Source organism: Neoarius graeffei, chromosome 11 (assembly GCF_027579695.1).
Source record: "Neoarius graeffei isolate fNeoGra1 chromosome 11, fNeoGra1.pri, whole genome shotgun sequence".
In the NCBI taxonomy this organism is placed as follows: domain Eukaryota; kingdom Metazoa; phylum Chordata; class Actinopteri; order Siluriformes; family Ariidae; genus Neoarius; species Neoarius graeffei.
Genome location: NC_083579.1, coordinates 42,340,192 through 42,353,558, shown reverse-complemented (window position 1 = coordinate 42,353,558; position 13,367 = coordinate 42,340,192). Strand labels below are relative to the sequence as shown.

Below are 13,367 nucleotides of genomic sequence, written 5' to 3'. Positions count from 1 at the left end.
AATGGGTGTTTCTGATTTGTCAGCTGTCTTTAACTGGGACGGGAGGGCAGGACATGACTGAATGGGTGTTTCTGATTTGTCAGCTGTCTTTAACTGGGGCGAGAGGGCGGGACATGACTGAATGGGTGTTTCTGATTTGTCAGCTGTTGTCCTTACACCCATGGCATGCCCCAAGCGTTTACAACACAGAATTCCAGGTTCTCCGCTCCAAAATCGGCAGCTTCAAAACGATTGATTTTTTATTTTTTTTTAACCGACAACCAAAAAAAAAATTAACCGGTTGAAGTTGATTCGGTCAACCACCGGTCAAACGGTCATCGGTTAAAATCCCTAGTGTGGACTGTTCAATGGAATTGCCACTAAACTTTTATTCATCTCATTTAATTTACACACAAAATAAAGCTTAGCTTAAGAACTGCAAATAAAAACACAGTCTTTCAACTTTTAGGGAAACTATGTTCCACTGAGGAGGTCAAATGAGCTCAGACAATAACTGCTTTTTAAAACACAATCAATACAATGAACAGTGAATTTAAAAAAAAAAAAGCTCTTAGCCAAGTACCAATTGTGCCAATACAGAACAGAGCGACTGGCCTGACTTCTTTTCACCTCACCAACATACATGAGCCATGTAAAAATGAACCTATAGACAGGCAGACATTTTCAGCTCACCTCTGAGAAACCCTTTTGAGGAAGCTGCAGAAGTAGCGCAGTGTGTTTAAACTCTCGTGTGTCAACACAGAGGACAGCAGGAGAATTGCTGAAGTCCTGTCCTCTGAAGTGGGCAGCTCCTGGGCTTTCAGAAAGCTGCTCTGTAGGTCTGACGCCAGAAGAGGCTCAGGCAGCTCCCTGAAGAACTGCTTCAGGAGTCCGGCTATGTCCGACGGCAGCGCAGTGGACAGGCACTCTTCTGAGTGATCCAGCTTCACCTACAGAATCGGAAGAAAGCAGTCACTGTTTAACATGAAATCCCAGTCAGAGCCTCTCAACAGGAAGTGAAAGAAGTAAAGATGGGTCACCTACCCGAAGTGCCTTCACTCGAACAACAGAACCTGATTTTCTAAACAGGCCCTCTGTGTCCAAATGCCCCAGAAGGCATGTACAGGCATCGACTAGGAAGCTGAGTGAAGAGGCAGATGTTAGAGCTGTTGTTGAAACACGATCGTTTTACTACACTACAGACTTTAAAGTGCATATCCTGGACCAATTTCATTTTTATGAAAGTATGTCCCTTTCCACACTCATCCAGAAGGGTAATTTTGCACAAGGCCATCTGTCTACAGCAGAAAAAAATAAAATAAAACGTGTCTGGAAAAATCCCAAGGGAGTCTGGAGCCAAATTCGTGACGTTATCTGCAGAAGTGCCAGCAGGCTGCGAGAGCTTTGCACAGTTTCAGTGCACAGCCTGTGTAGACCAAGCGCTCCCATTTCTCTCTCATTGTCCGGTCTTTTGGGAAATGATGAGTACTAATCCCATCAAGATTGGTGTTGCTACACCCTCCTACGATACAGCTGTTAACCATTTTAATAATTACGCGATAACGTTGAAGAAATTTGCAGAAAACCACCAGGTCGTTTTCTCATAAACAAACCAGCGCTGACGTAGGATTCAGAGGGAGGCGTCCCGAAAATCAAATGTTTGCCGGGAAATCCAAATGGCAAGTTTTTTCAGAGGCGGACCAACTCGCCTCAAATGGCTCGATTTCAACTGAATTTTTCTGGTATTGCGCAAGGTAAAAAAAAAAAAAATTGCACAAAATGCAAAATGTGACAGATATTTGACCGAAGTTTAATATAAAATAGGAGAATTACATTGCTCTTGCTCCTGAATTTACCCGTGATATGCACTTTAAGCCAGTTCAAGTCTGTTATTGATTTTACAAATAATATACAAACTGGTTAACCAGAGTGGAACTCTCTCAAAGCACAACTTCATAACTCAGTGATCAGAAAACGTAACGTAAACTGAGAAGCATCTTAAAAAGAACAAAGCATCTTACCAGGGTACATCTCCATAGTCTAGCACATGACAATGCTGGAGACTTTCTAAAGCCACTCCGAAGACCTTCGTCTGGAAAGAAATAATTTAGCATACCATCAGGTCATTGAAAGGATCTGAAACTGTGGCTCTAATTTAGTTTAATCAGGTTACAAACCCTACGTTAGGTTTTTTTCCCTTTCTTTTTATGAAGCACCTGCAATACTTCTGATTCTCATTACCACAAGCCTACACAAGGGAAAAACCCATCAAGATGGCTGCTGAGACATTCCACAGCTGTGAAACACAGCCCTGTTTGTAATCTAACTGAACAGATCTCTCAGGTCAGCCAAGTGAATTAACGTTTTTGAGGAAAACGAGAGCAAGTCCTGCAGTGTTTGCCTGAAAAACGACGCAAAAAAGTTGTGCAACCATCCAATTCGATTACCTAACTTCCTTCAAATTAAGCAATTGAAAACAAGTTCAAGTAAAGAGCTTCATATTCTTCACAGAAAATTAAACTGCGAAGGAAACGTCACTATTAATAAATATAAATCAATTTAAAAATGTGTCAAGAAGTTAACCAACAGGTTTAGTAACGTTTGCCTTTTTTTTTTTTTGGGTGCTAGTTTTAAAGCTAGACTGCCTTTCAGATTTTTAAAGTGTAGGTCATAAAAAGAATTTTCCCTGGCACCCAAGCATTTTTGTTTAGTGGAATGACATCTCCTGAATTTGAAATCACAGATTTCCAATTTTATTCTTTTTTTTTTTTTTTTTTTAAATCGAACAACTACTGAATTTAGGGCCATGTGCCCCTAAATTCTCCACTATTTTTTCCTGCTTCACCATGATGCAATACAAGATACTGCATCATGCATCACGTGGTAGGCTTTCCCTGTTCACGCAAGGAATTATGGGATACAAATTTCAAACAGGAGAGAAAAATGGAGGACGCGAATGAAACGTGAAAGACTGATTACAGTAACGAAATGCGAGAAAAGACGTTATGTTGTGAAGGAAAGGAAACGCAGGACCAAACTAATAAATACCAGCGGTTAGCGAGCACGTCAGTCACTACGTTTACATGCACATAGAGAGAATCGAATTTCTGCCGTTGCTCGACTGAAATCGAAGTTCAAAATGCCATGTATACACCTTAATTCGGCTGAAATTGAACCGAACTTGATTTCTCGGAATCGAGCTACACGACCTAGTTTATGCGATTTCTGCCGAGCTACTTTGTGCATGTATACCCTATCGAGCTAGTTGTCGAGCTACTTCCGGAAGTGACGAGTGACAAGACCACAAGCGGGAAACACAGCCTCGGTCGGCATGACAACGAATCGTGACAACGGCATGAATCTTTTCTTTTTGTGGCATTGTTTGCACTGTTAAAATTTAGCTCACTTACTGTATCACCAAATACATCTGTTGCATAGCTGTGAATTGTGTACATAAACAAGTCATTGTATTTGTGTGTATATATATATATATATATATATATATATATATATAATATTTGTGTGTATATAATGTATATATATATATATATATATATATATATATATATATATATATATAATGTGTGTGTCCAACATCTGAAGAATGTTAATAAAAACAAAACAATTGAACTTTTTGTGTGTTTATTAAGACATAAGTTAAATTGTAAGCAAAAAAAATATTTTTTTGTAAGCAAAAAACGGACTTTAGAAAAATATTATTGTGCAAAATAAGTTGTCTTACAAAACAGTGGTCTGCTCCGGACAGTTTGTAGCCATAGTCTGTTAGAGCAAGCCTAACAGCTTGAACACGGAACTGGCTGTGTTGCCAGATTGGGGGTTTTAAGTGCATTTTAGCGGATTTTGAACATGTTTTGGGCTGGAAAACGTCAGCAGTATCTGGCAACACTATAGCTCTTCTTCATGACGACAACCGGAAGTGTACCAACACGATGGGGCGTGTAGCGCCACGTGTGGCTTGGGTGCACAATGCACCTTGCACAATAGCCCGATTTCACTTGTGCATGTAGGGTTGGATTTCTCTGGCACCCCTGCTGGGACCCTTTGCTTGATTACCAACAGCAGCTCGATTTGGACGTGCATGTAAACGTAGTCAGTGTGATCAGCTGCTCGTTTAGCGACAGAATGATGTAACTGTCAGTAGACGGTCAAGGTAAACCTGTAGATGGCAGTAATGCAACACTGGAGGCCAGCTGCCTTAAAATCCTAAAGATGAAGACGATGAAGGGAAGCAAGCGCACACGGATTTCCTCCGTCTGCTTGACTGTGTGAAGCAATTTGTGAGCGAATCCTTTCAAATTAAATAACTTCCCAGCCACAGAATGGCCTGGATGGATGGATATATATATATATATATATATATATATATATATATATATATATATATACAGAGAGAGAGAGAGAGAGAGAGAGACATGACAGAAATAAACATATCACAATGACCAAATTTCAGAAGGAACTAAATTTCACCGATTTTATGAAATCGAAAGGCCGTCTACTTTTAAAGGTGATTAACTATCATGAATGAGGAGAATACAGAATATTAAATGGGATACACTTCAGGAATGTCAGGTTAGGGCAAACAAACAAATAAATACTTGAGCCAGTGTCATGAATCAGCATTATACTCAAAACAGAGCGCCCAAGCTTTTTTTGTTGTTGTTCGAGTCCATCACAGAAATCAGTGCGTCTTGTCCAGCTCGCTACGGTTTGATTCCCAAGCATCAGTGCTGCTTTACATTTACGGCTTGTAGGATATTTTAACACTTGAGCCATGTTAACATTCCAAGTGGCTTCCGAGGCCCAGGCTCACACCTGATAGTAACGTCTGTCTCAACTGATCCAATCACAAACAGCCAACCAAAACGTAAATAATATCCACCTGGGATTTTGAATGCACCTCCAATGATGACTTGTGATCAGATTTTATATATCATTCTGCTGGAGGAAGGCCGTCACACACATTTCTTGCATCGGTCTTCTGCTGCACAAATGTCCTGCGTCTCGTGTACCTGTCTGAAAACGTTTAAATCCCATGATCTGCTAACAAATCTTATAAACGAATGGGAGCTTCAGCGACGAAGGAAGCGATGGAAAGCAGCTACTTTCATCTCTGCTGTTTTAGCCAGAAGACCCTCTGGGTGTGTGCTAGCAATGCAGGTTGATGGGTGCTTGGGGGATTCACTGATTCAGCACAATTTCCAGTCTTGCAAGGATTATGCAAGACTGGAAATTGCATGTCCCAACTAGAACAAGGAGGAAGGTGATTCAGCATTCCTTTAAAGGGGTTTGGCATGCTTTTCCAGTCACGCTACAAATGTTATGCGGTTATATGCACCCCAGACCACATTTGAACGTGTTTAAAGTGATCAGACAACAATGTGTTTCCCGAAAGACCGCGTTCACACCTGTACTTGGCACTGTATACTTATGATTGGTGTGAATGCCATGCAATTACAGTAAATTCTGCTCATACAATAACATCATCCCAAATGTTTGAGGTCCGTTATCTCACCACCTCATGACTGAAACCCTGCTTCACTGTTCTCCAACTTTCCTTCCCAGTACCATGAAATCATCAATATAAGGTTGGATTGATATAAAAGTCACACAAAATCTGATTCGTCTGTTCCGACAGAGGCCACATTGCGACGTTTCGGATACCTATCAGATTTCAGTGTCCCATACGAAAGCAACACGAAACAGAAATTAAAACGTTGGATTCCGTGTTTTTTGCTGCTCACACAGCCATACAAGGAACAAATCTGTCACATTTGAAGAAATGGTTCAGATTTGAGACACTTTGGCCTGCTGCGTGAATGTAGCCTATTAAGTCCAATGGATTTGCATCTTAAGAAAACAAAAGGACAGTACTCCTAATACATTTCATGCTTTTTGAAACAAGGTTAAACACTAACGGTTTCCCGTGGGGTTGTGTGTTACAACAACAAAGTAAGCAATGTTTGCTAGCAAGAAGACAGACAGACGAATATGCTTGTAGAGGCAGCGTGGTACGAGTAATTATATTGGTGCTTGCCAACTGCTTACGAGCGTCACGATGGCAGGTCTGTAGCATGAATCACGAGTTGGTTTTGCTGGTTCTTGTTATTCTTCACAAGCTTCAATGCCCTGAAACAGGCTCTTGCATAAAGTGCACTGGCATAATTACACTTTAGTATTAAATGGATTTTTTTTGCATTGTTTATAACACAAGGTGTCACAAAATTAAGTGTACCATTTTTCTACACCATTTACATTTCTCTCTATGTGAACAAAGACTCCTCTGGCTGCAATGTGCGCACACAAACTCAGGTTTTCTTTTATTTGCCTCACCCTTGGGTATGAAGCCCCAAACAAGAAACTGGGCCATTTTTCCTATTTAGTGAGAAACATGCTTTAGTGACTTGCTAAGTCACAAAATGACACACATGATCAAGCGTGAATGAAAACCTTCTGTAAAGGTTTGTGAGGCAAGCAGAGACACAGACGGGGCAGAGGCAGAGACGGGGCAGAGGCAGGGGCACAGACAGGAGCAGAGGCAGGGCAGGGGCAGAGACATAGACAGGGGCAGAGGCAGGGCCACGGACAGGGGCAGAGGCACAGACGGGCAGAGGCGGGGCAGGGGCACAGACAGGCAGGGGCACGGGCAGAGCAGAGACAGGGACACGGGCAGAGGCACGCAGAGGCACAGACGGGGCAGGGGCACAGACGGGCAGAGACACGGGCAGAGCAGAGACAGGGACACGGGCAGAGGCAAAGATGGGCAGAGGCACAGACGGGCAGAGCAGAGACAGGGACACGGGCAGAGGCACAGATGGGCAGAGGCGGGGCAGGGGCACGCAGAGGCACAGACGGGGCAGGGGCACAGACGGGCAGAGACACGGGCAGAGCAGAGACAGGGACACGGGCAGAGGCACAGATGGGCAGAGGCGGGGCAGGGGCACAGACGGGCAGAGCAGAGACAGGGACACGGGCAGAGGCACAGACGGGCAGAGGCGGGGCAGGGGCACGCAGAGGCACAGACGGGCAGAGCAGAGACAGGGACACGGGCAGAGCAGAGACAGGGACACAGACGGGGCGGGCAGAGACAGGAGCAGACACCTTCTGGGAAGCCATGGCCTAATGGTTAGAGAAGCAGCTTTTGGACCAAAAGGTCGCTGGCTCGATTCCCTGGACTAGCAGGAATGTAGGAATGCCCCCTACTGCTCCCCACGTCGCTCTGGATGAGTGTCTGCTAAATGCTTCTAATGTAATGCAAATCCTGGAAAACTTGTGACTTCAAAAACATGCGAATCAAAAGAAACATTAAGCAAAAACAAGGTATAAACAAGGTATACAGTGTTATCCAGATGAAGTTTAGCCCAGACTGCCTGTGTTTCCTCACCGCATTGCCTGGTGTGCACTTTCTGCTCTTGCATTTGTTCCAGTTCTTCGTCTTGATGGCGTAACTGGCACGAAGATGCTGCACAACTGCAAGCCGCACCACATCTCTCTCTACAGTCTTCATCCTGCTGCTTCCTCTTCTCTCACTTTCACTCACACAGCGCTTCACTGCAGCCCGACAGCCAACACCATCGGCCTCATCCGCTCTTCACCCGGATCAACTGCACTGCACACTGCGGGTTCAGCTCGGCCTGCTCCGCTCCCACACAGTGAGGGAACTAACAGCGACTCCAAACACTTCAAAAGCGCGTCCGGTATTAATAATATACACAGCGAGCTCCGACCGTCTTTCTCTCTGTAAACACACCGCAGCAAACCGCCTGGGAAAGCGTTACTGGGCTCTCACTCACTCACTCACTTTAACGTTACGCCGCCACACAAATCAATATACCGCGATATGTTAGCTAATTAACCTAACTTCCGGTTCAACATTTTTAACGCACTGAACATTCCTCCGACTGCATTTGCGCATCCTACGATTATAAACGTCTTCTATATTCTAAACAAAGTCCAAATTTCCGTCCCAACGCAAGAGTTTGCTAACTTTTAGCTCTCTAACCACTTCCTTTGTGGACGTGTTTCAAACGGCAGCGCTGCACCACAAACATCACGCCATTGGCTACACAACAATGTTCAAATTTCGTAGCACTGCGTCACTGGTTTCTGATTGGTTAAACTTCGGTCACGTGCTTCCCCTTTAGGAAGCGGTAGCCTGTGGCAAAAAGCTGTTATGTAAAAAGAACAACCTCCCACCATCACCTCAGGGGATTTTAATCCTGGACAAGAAATGTCATAATTATCTTATTAGAAACTGTCTAACTGAGAAACTATTCACTGGAAGACAGAACAAAAAATGATAACCTACATAAGTTTGATAAAAATTCAATCGCTGGACTAAGAACTATGTATCTAACAACAGGAAAATGGGAGGAGGGGCGTCAACCCAGTAAGGCTGGGGGTCTGGGGGCCATCAGAGGGGCCTGGGGGCCATCAGAGGGGTTTGGGGGCCATCAGAGGGGTCTGGGGGCCATCAGAGGCCCCTGGAAGCTCTGCACTTTTTAAATGTCCAGAGATGCATTTTGAGCTGTCAGAGACATGTTGTAAATGAAATCTCTTAAAGAAAATCATCATATCAAAAATGTTTTAAAAGTAAGAATTTTCAAAACCATTTTATTAGTCACTGAAAATGATATTGTCAGAGTTGCAGGTACAGTGGGACAAAAAAGTATTTAGTCAGCCACCAATTGTGCAAGTTCTCCCACTTAAAAAGATGAGAGAGGCCTGTAATTTTCATCATAGGTACACTTCAACTATGAGAGACAGAATGGGGGGAAAGAATCCAGGAAATCACATTGTAGGATTTTTAATGAATTAATTGGTAAATTCTTCGGTAAAATAAGTATTTGGTCACCTACAAACAAGCAAGATTTCTGGCTCTCACAGACCTGTAACTTCTTCTTTAAGAGGCTCCTCTGTCCTCCACTCATTACCTGTATTAATGGCACCTGTTTGAACTCGTTATCAGTATAAAAGACACCTGTCCACAACCTCAAACAGTCACACTCCAAACTCCACTATGGCCAAGACCAAAGAGCTGTCAAAGGACACCAGAAACAAAATTGTAGACCTGCACCAGGCTGGGAAGACTGAATCTGCAATAGGTAAGCAGCTTGGTGTGAAGAAATCAACTGTGGGAGCAATTATTAGAAAATGGAAGACATACAAGACCACTGATAATCTCCCTCGATCTGGGGCTCCACGCAAGATCTCACCCCGTGGGGTCAAAATGATCACAAGAACGGTGAGCAAAAATCCCAGAGCCACACGGGGGGACCTAGTGAATGACCTGCAGAGGGCTGGGACCAAAGTAACAAAGGCTACCATCAGTAACACACTACGCCGCCAGGGACTCAAATCCTGCAGTGCCAGACGTGCCCCCCTGCTTAAGCCAGTACATGTCCAGGCCCGTCTGAAGCTTGCTAGAGAGCATTTGGATGATCCAGAAGAGGATTGGGAGAATGTCATATGGTCAGATGAAACCAAAATAGAACTTTTTGGTAAAAACTCAACTTGTGTTTGGAGGAGAAAGAATGCTGAGTTGCATCCAAAGAACACCATACCTACTGTGAAGCATGGGGGTGGAAACATCATGCTTTGGGGCTTTTTTTCTGCAAAGGGACCAGGACGACTGATCCGTGTAAAGGAAAGAATGAATGGGGCCATGTATCGTGAGATTTTGAGTGAAAACCTCCTTCCATCAGCAAGGGCATTGAAGATGAAAAGTGGCTGGGTCTTTCAGCATAACAATGATCCCAAACACACCGCCCGGGCAACGAAGGAGTGGCTTCGGAAGAAGCATTTCAAGGTCCTGGAGTGGCCTAGCCAATCTCCAGATCTCAACCCCATAGAAAATCTTTGGAGGGAGTTGAAAGTCCGTGTTGCCCAGCGACAGCCCCAAAACATCACTGCTCTAGAGGAGATCTGCATGGAGGAATGGGCCAAAATACCAGCAACAGTGTGTGAAAACCTTGTGAAGACTTACAGAAAACGTTTGACCTCTGTCATTGCCAACAAAGGGTATATAACAAAGTATTGAGATGAACTTTTGTTATTGACCAAATACTTATTTTCCACCATAATTTGCAAATAAATTCTTTAAAAATCAGACAATGTGATTTTCTGGATTTTTTTCTCATTTTGTCTCTCATAGTTGAGGTATACCTATGATGAAAATTATAGGCCTCTCTCATCTTTTTAAGTGGGAGAACTTAGACAATTGGTGACTGACTAAATACTTTTTTGCCCCACTGTATATGCGTAGAACATAATTACAACCAGAGGTGGACAAAGTACCCAACTTCATTACTTAAGTCAAAGTCCAGATCCCACTGGTCAAATGTTACTCTGATACAAGTGAAAGTTGTCCAGTTAAATTTTTACTTAAGTTAAAGTACCGAAGTACCTACTTTTAAATATATATATATATATATATATGTGTATGTGTGTATATATATATATATATATATATATATATATATATATATATATATGTGTTGTTTACCAGCTGGGAGGTCTGTATCGTGAAATACCCTGACCGAGGTCTTGAGAAATGCTGGCAAAAATTTATAAGATTTTTGATAAAAATCTTAGAAATAAATCTTATAAAAAAGATGAATGTTGACAAAAATTGTTACTATGTTGTTTGTTGTTGTGAATGAGCCAGTCGCCAGAGGTCCGTAACCAGGATCCGTAACCGGAGTCCGTAACTGGGGTCCATACCGTAGGATACGGACCCGCTCACCAGCCAATCAGAGCGCAGGATTTGGACCGCGAAAAAAATAATGTATGATATTTTAAAACATTTTCCCACTGAATTAGATAATTGAGATAAAACTGTTTCCCCCTGTATGTTTCTTTTTTAATTATTAGTTTTCTGGCTTGTTTACTTGTTTTCCTTTTTTCTTTCTATCCATGGACATCTTTAACTACAGCACTTCCAACGTAATTTATTTTCAATTTTGTATTATAAGCTGTTTATACTAGATATCTATCAGATTGTTCCCTTTGATAATTTCTCTGTTCTTCTCTATATTTAATAAGTTGATACCATGATGATGTTGCCATATTGGTTTTGTACATTTGTACTTTTTCAGTAAAGTGTTATTAAAAAAAACAAAAACAGCTGTTATGTAAAGAGAACCTGCTAGACTGTGCCAAGTTTCCCAAAAGCATCACAGCACAAAGATCATTGTTAAATGAGCAAGCAGCACAATGAACACTCTCTCTCCTAGTTAAAATGCTCTTAAAAAAGCCACCCCTGGTCATTTTATCAGCCCACAGAGGTGTACATTGTAAGATTAGAATTACTGTACTGACTGTAGTCCATTTGTTGCCATGGGCAATTTGTCAGCCCCTCTATCTGTACCTCATCGATGGAAATAAACCAGGGGTAGGTTTCCCAAAAGCCTCTTAACACTAATGGCCCTTTTCCACTACCCTTTTTCAGCTCACTTCAGCTCGCTTCAGCTCACTTCAGCCCGACACGGCTCGCGTTTCGACTACCAAAAACCAGCACGACTCAGCTCGTTTCAGCCCTGCTTAGCCCCTAAAACTCGCACCGTTTTGGAGTGGGGCTGAAGCGAGCCAAACCGTGCCGACTGAGGCTGGGGGCGTGAGCAGACACTCCCCTGTGCACTGATTGGTGAGGAGGCGTGTCCTCACATGCCCACACACGCCCCGCGAGCGCGCTGGGATCTGTAAACACCGCAAACCCGGAAGAAGAAGAATTACGAATTACGAGAATTTCTGAAGCCTTATGCGCCGCCTCGCCTCATCTATACGCTCTTGCCAGTATCTGTTGGCGTTGTCAAGCCACAGCACCAAGACCAGCAACACTAACGACTCCATGTCCTCCATGTTTATTGTTTACTATCCGGGTCGCGAGACTACCGCTTAAAAGCTCACTGAATCAGTGACATACAGAGCATCGTGCACGAGTTCGCGGAGCGCAAGGCTCGTCGTATGCCCTTCAAATAATGCGCGCAGTAGGCTATTGATGTTTTATTATGAGCCATGTACAGTATGTCGCCTAATGTTTTTTTGTTTCTGAGTTACATGCTCGTTTGAAGGACTTAATGTACAAAATAACATAGTTGCACCCTGTAGTGTTGAAATTGGTAAACACAGTGCATTCAGTGAGGTTTGCACCGCCCTCCTTTTATTTCTGACTCTTCCTGTCACCACTCTGAGCGCTCATTCGTATGCCCTTCAAATAATGTGCGCAGTATAGGCTATTGATGTTTTATTATGAGCCATGTACAGTATCCTAATGTTTTTTGTTTCTGAGTTACATGTTCGTTTGAAGGACTTGATGTACTAAATAACATAGTTGCACCCGGTAGTGTTGAAATTGGTAAACACCGCAGTTGCGGACATTTTGTAGCCTAAAATGATGTTATGATAAGCTTTAATAAAGGGCCCGGTCATTTGCCCCGCCCCCAGCCCGGCTCTGACTTGTTCCGCCACTGTCACTGATGTCACTGTTTGCGCTGCTTAACGACATCACATGACGTCCACCCACTTTCGCTAACTCCACCCAATGTGTCCACCCACTTCCAGCCAGCACGGTTCAGCGCGGTTGTAGTCGAAATGCAACTCCAACAGCCCCGCTCAGCCCGACTCAGCTCGACTCGGCACGGCACGGCTCAGCCGCGTTTGTAGTGGAAAAGCGGCATAAGAGCATCTTAACTAGGAGAGAGAGCATTCATTTTGCTGCTCGCTCTACAATTTTACGATGATCTTTGTGCTATGATGCTTTTGGGAAACTCAGGCCAGCACAGTAAAGGACTGACCAGGGGTGGGGTTCCTGAAAATGTCTTAAGGCTAAGAGAGTCTTAAATTACCTCCTAAGATTTTGGTTAAAAACGAACACCATGTGACCTTATCGACTGGATTTAGCAACTACTAATGCCTTCAGCAACGACAGTACAATTGCCTTAAGCAATTATTTATGCCCATATCGGGAAAGCGCATTGCAAACATGCTCTTCATCCTGGTGCTCTTTAGACTCCTACTTACGAGTGAGTTCGGGAAAACCACGTACAGAGACAACGTTTGTTGCTTAAGAGAGTCTCTCAACTCTCTCTTTAGCTCTAAAGGGCAACGTTATCAGGAAACCCACCTCAGATGGGTGCTAGAGCATTCACAGCATTGTTATATACAGTAGATAGATAGATAGATAGATAGATAGATTTACTTTATTGATCCCAAACTAGGAAATTGTTATGTGACAGCAGCAAGTTATCAGACATGTGAAAAGAAAAAGACACACTGTACAACATAAATAGAATTTTTTTAAAAATCCTAAGACAAAGCTGACTATACATTATAAAGATAAAAATGTAACGATATATATACAACCCTGATTC

General features: G+C 43.1%; 1 protein-coding gene across 3 annotated transcripts in view; it reads right to left on the bottom strand.

Moving 5' to 3' along the window:
* arhgap11a (Rho GTPase activating protein 11A) overlaps positions 1-8,051 on the bottom strand; it is a 32,127-nt gene extending 24,076 nt beyond the window's left edge. For 2 of the 3 annotated variants that reach the window (XM_060933948.1, XM_060933949.1), the window contains exons 1-4: positions 7,382-8,050; positions 2,001-2,071; positions 1,024-1,120; positions 673-929 (exon numbers count right to left, since the gene is read on the bottom strand). In XM_060933948.1, the coding sequence (XP_060789931.1) occupies positions 673-929; positions 1,024-1,120; positions 2,001-2,071; positions 7,382-7,504 (548 nt within the window). In that variant the 5' untranslated portion in view covers positions 7,505-8,050. Of the gene's footprint in view, positions 1-672; positions 930-1,023; positions 1,121-2,000; positions 2,072-7,381 lie in introns of all 3 variants that reach the window. The other variant, XM_060933946.1, reaches the window with a different exon arrangement.
* Positions 8,052-13,367: the final 5,316 nt, after the last annotated feature.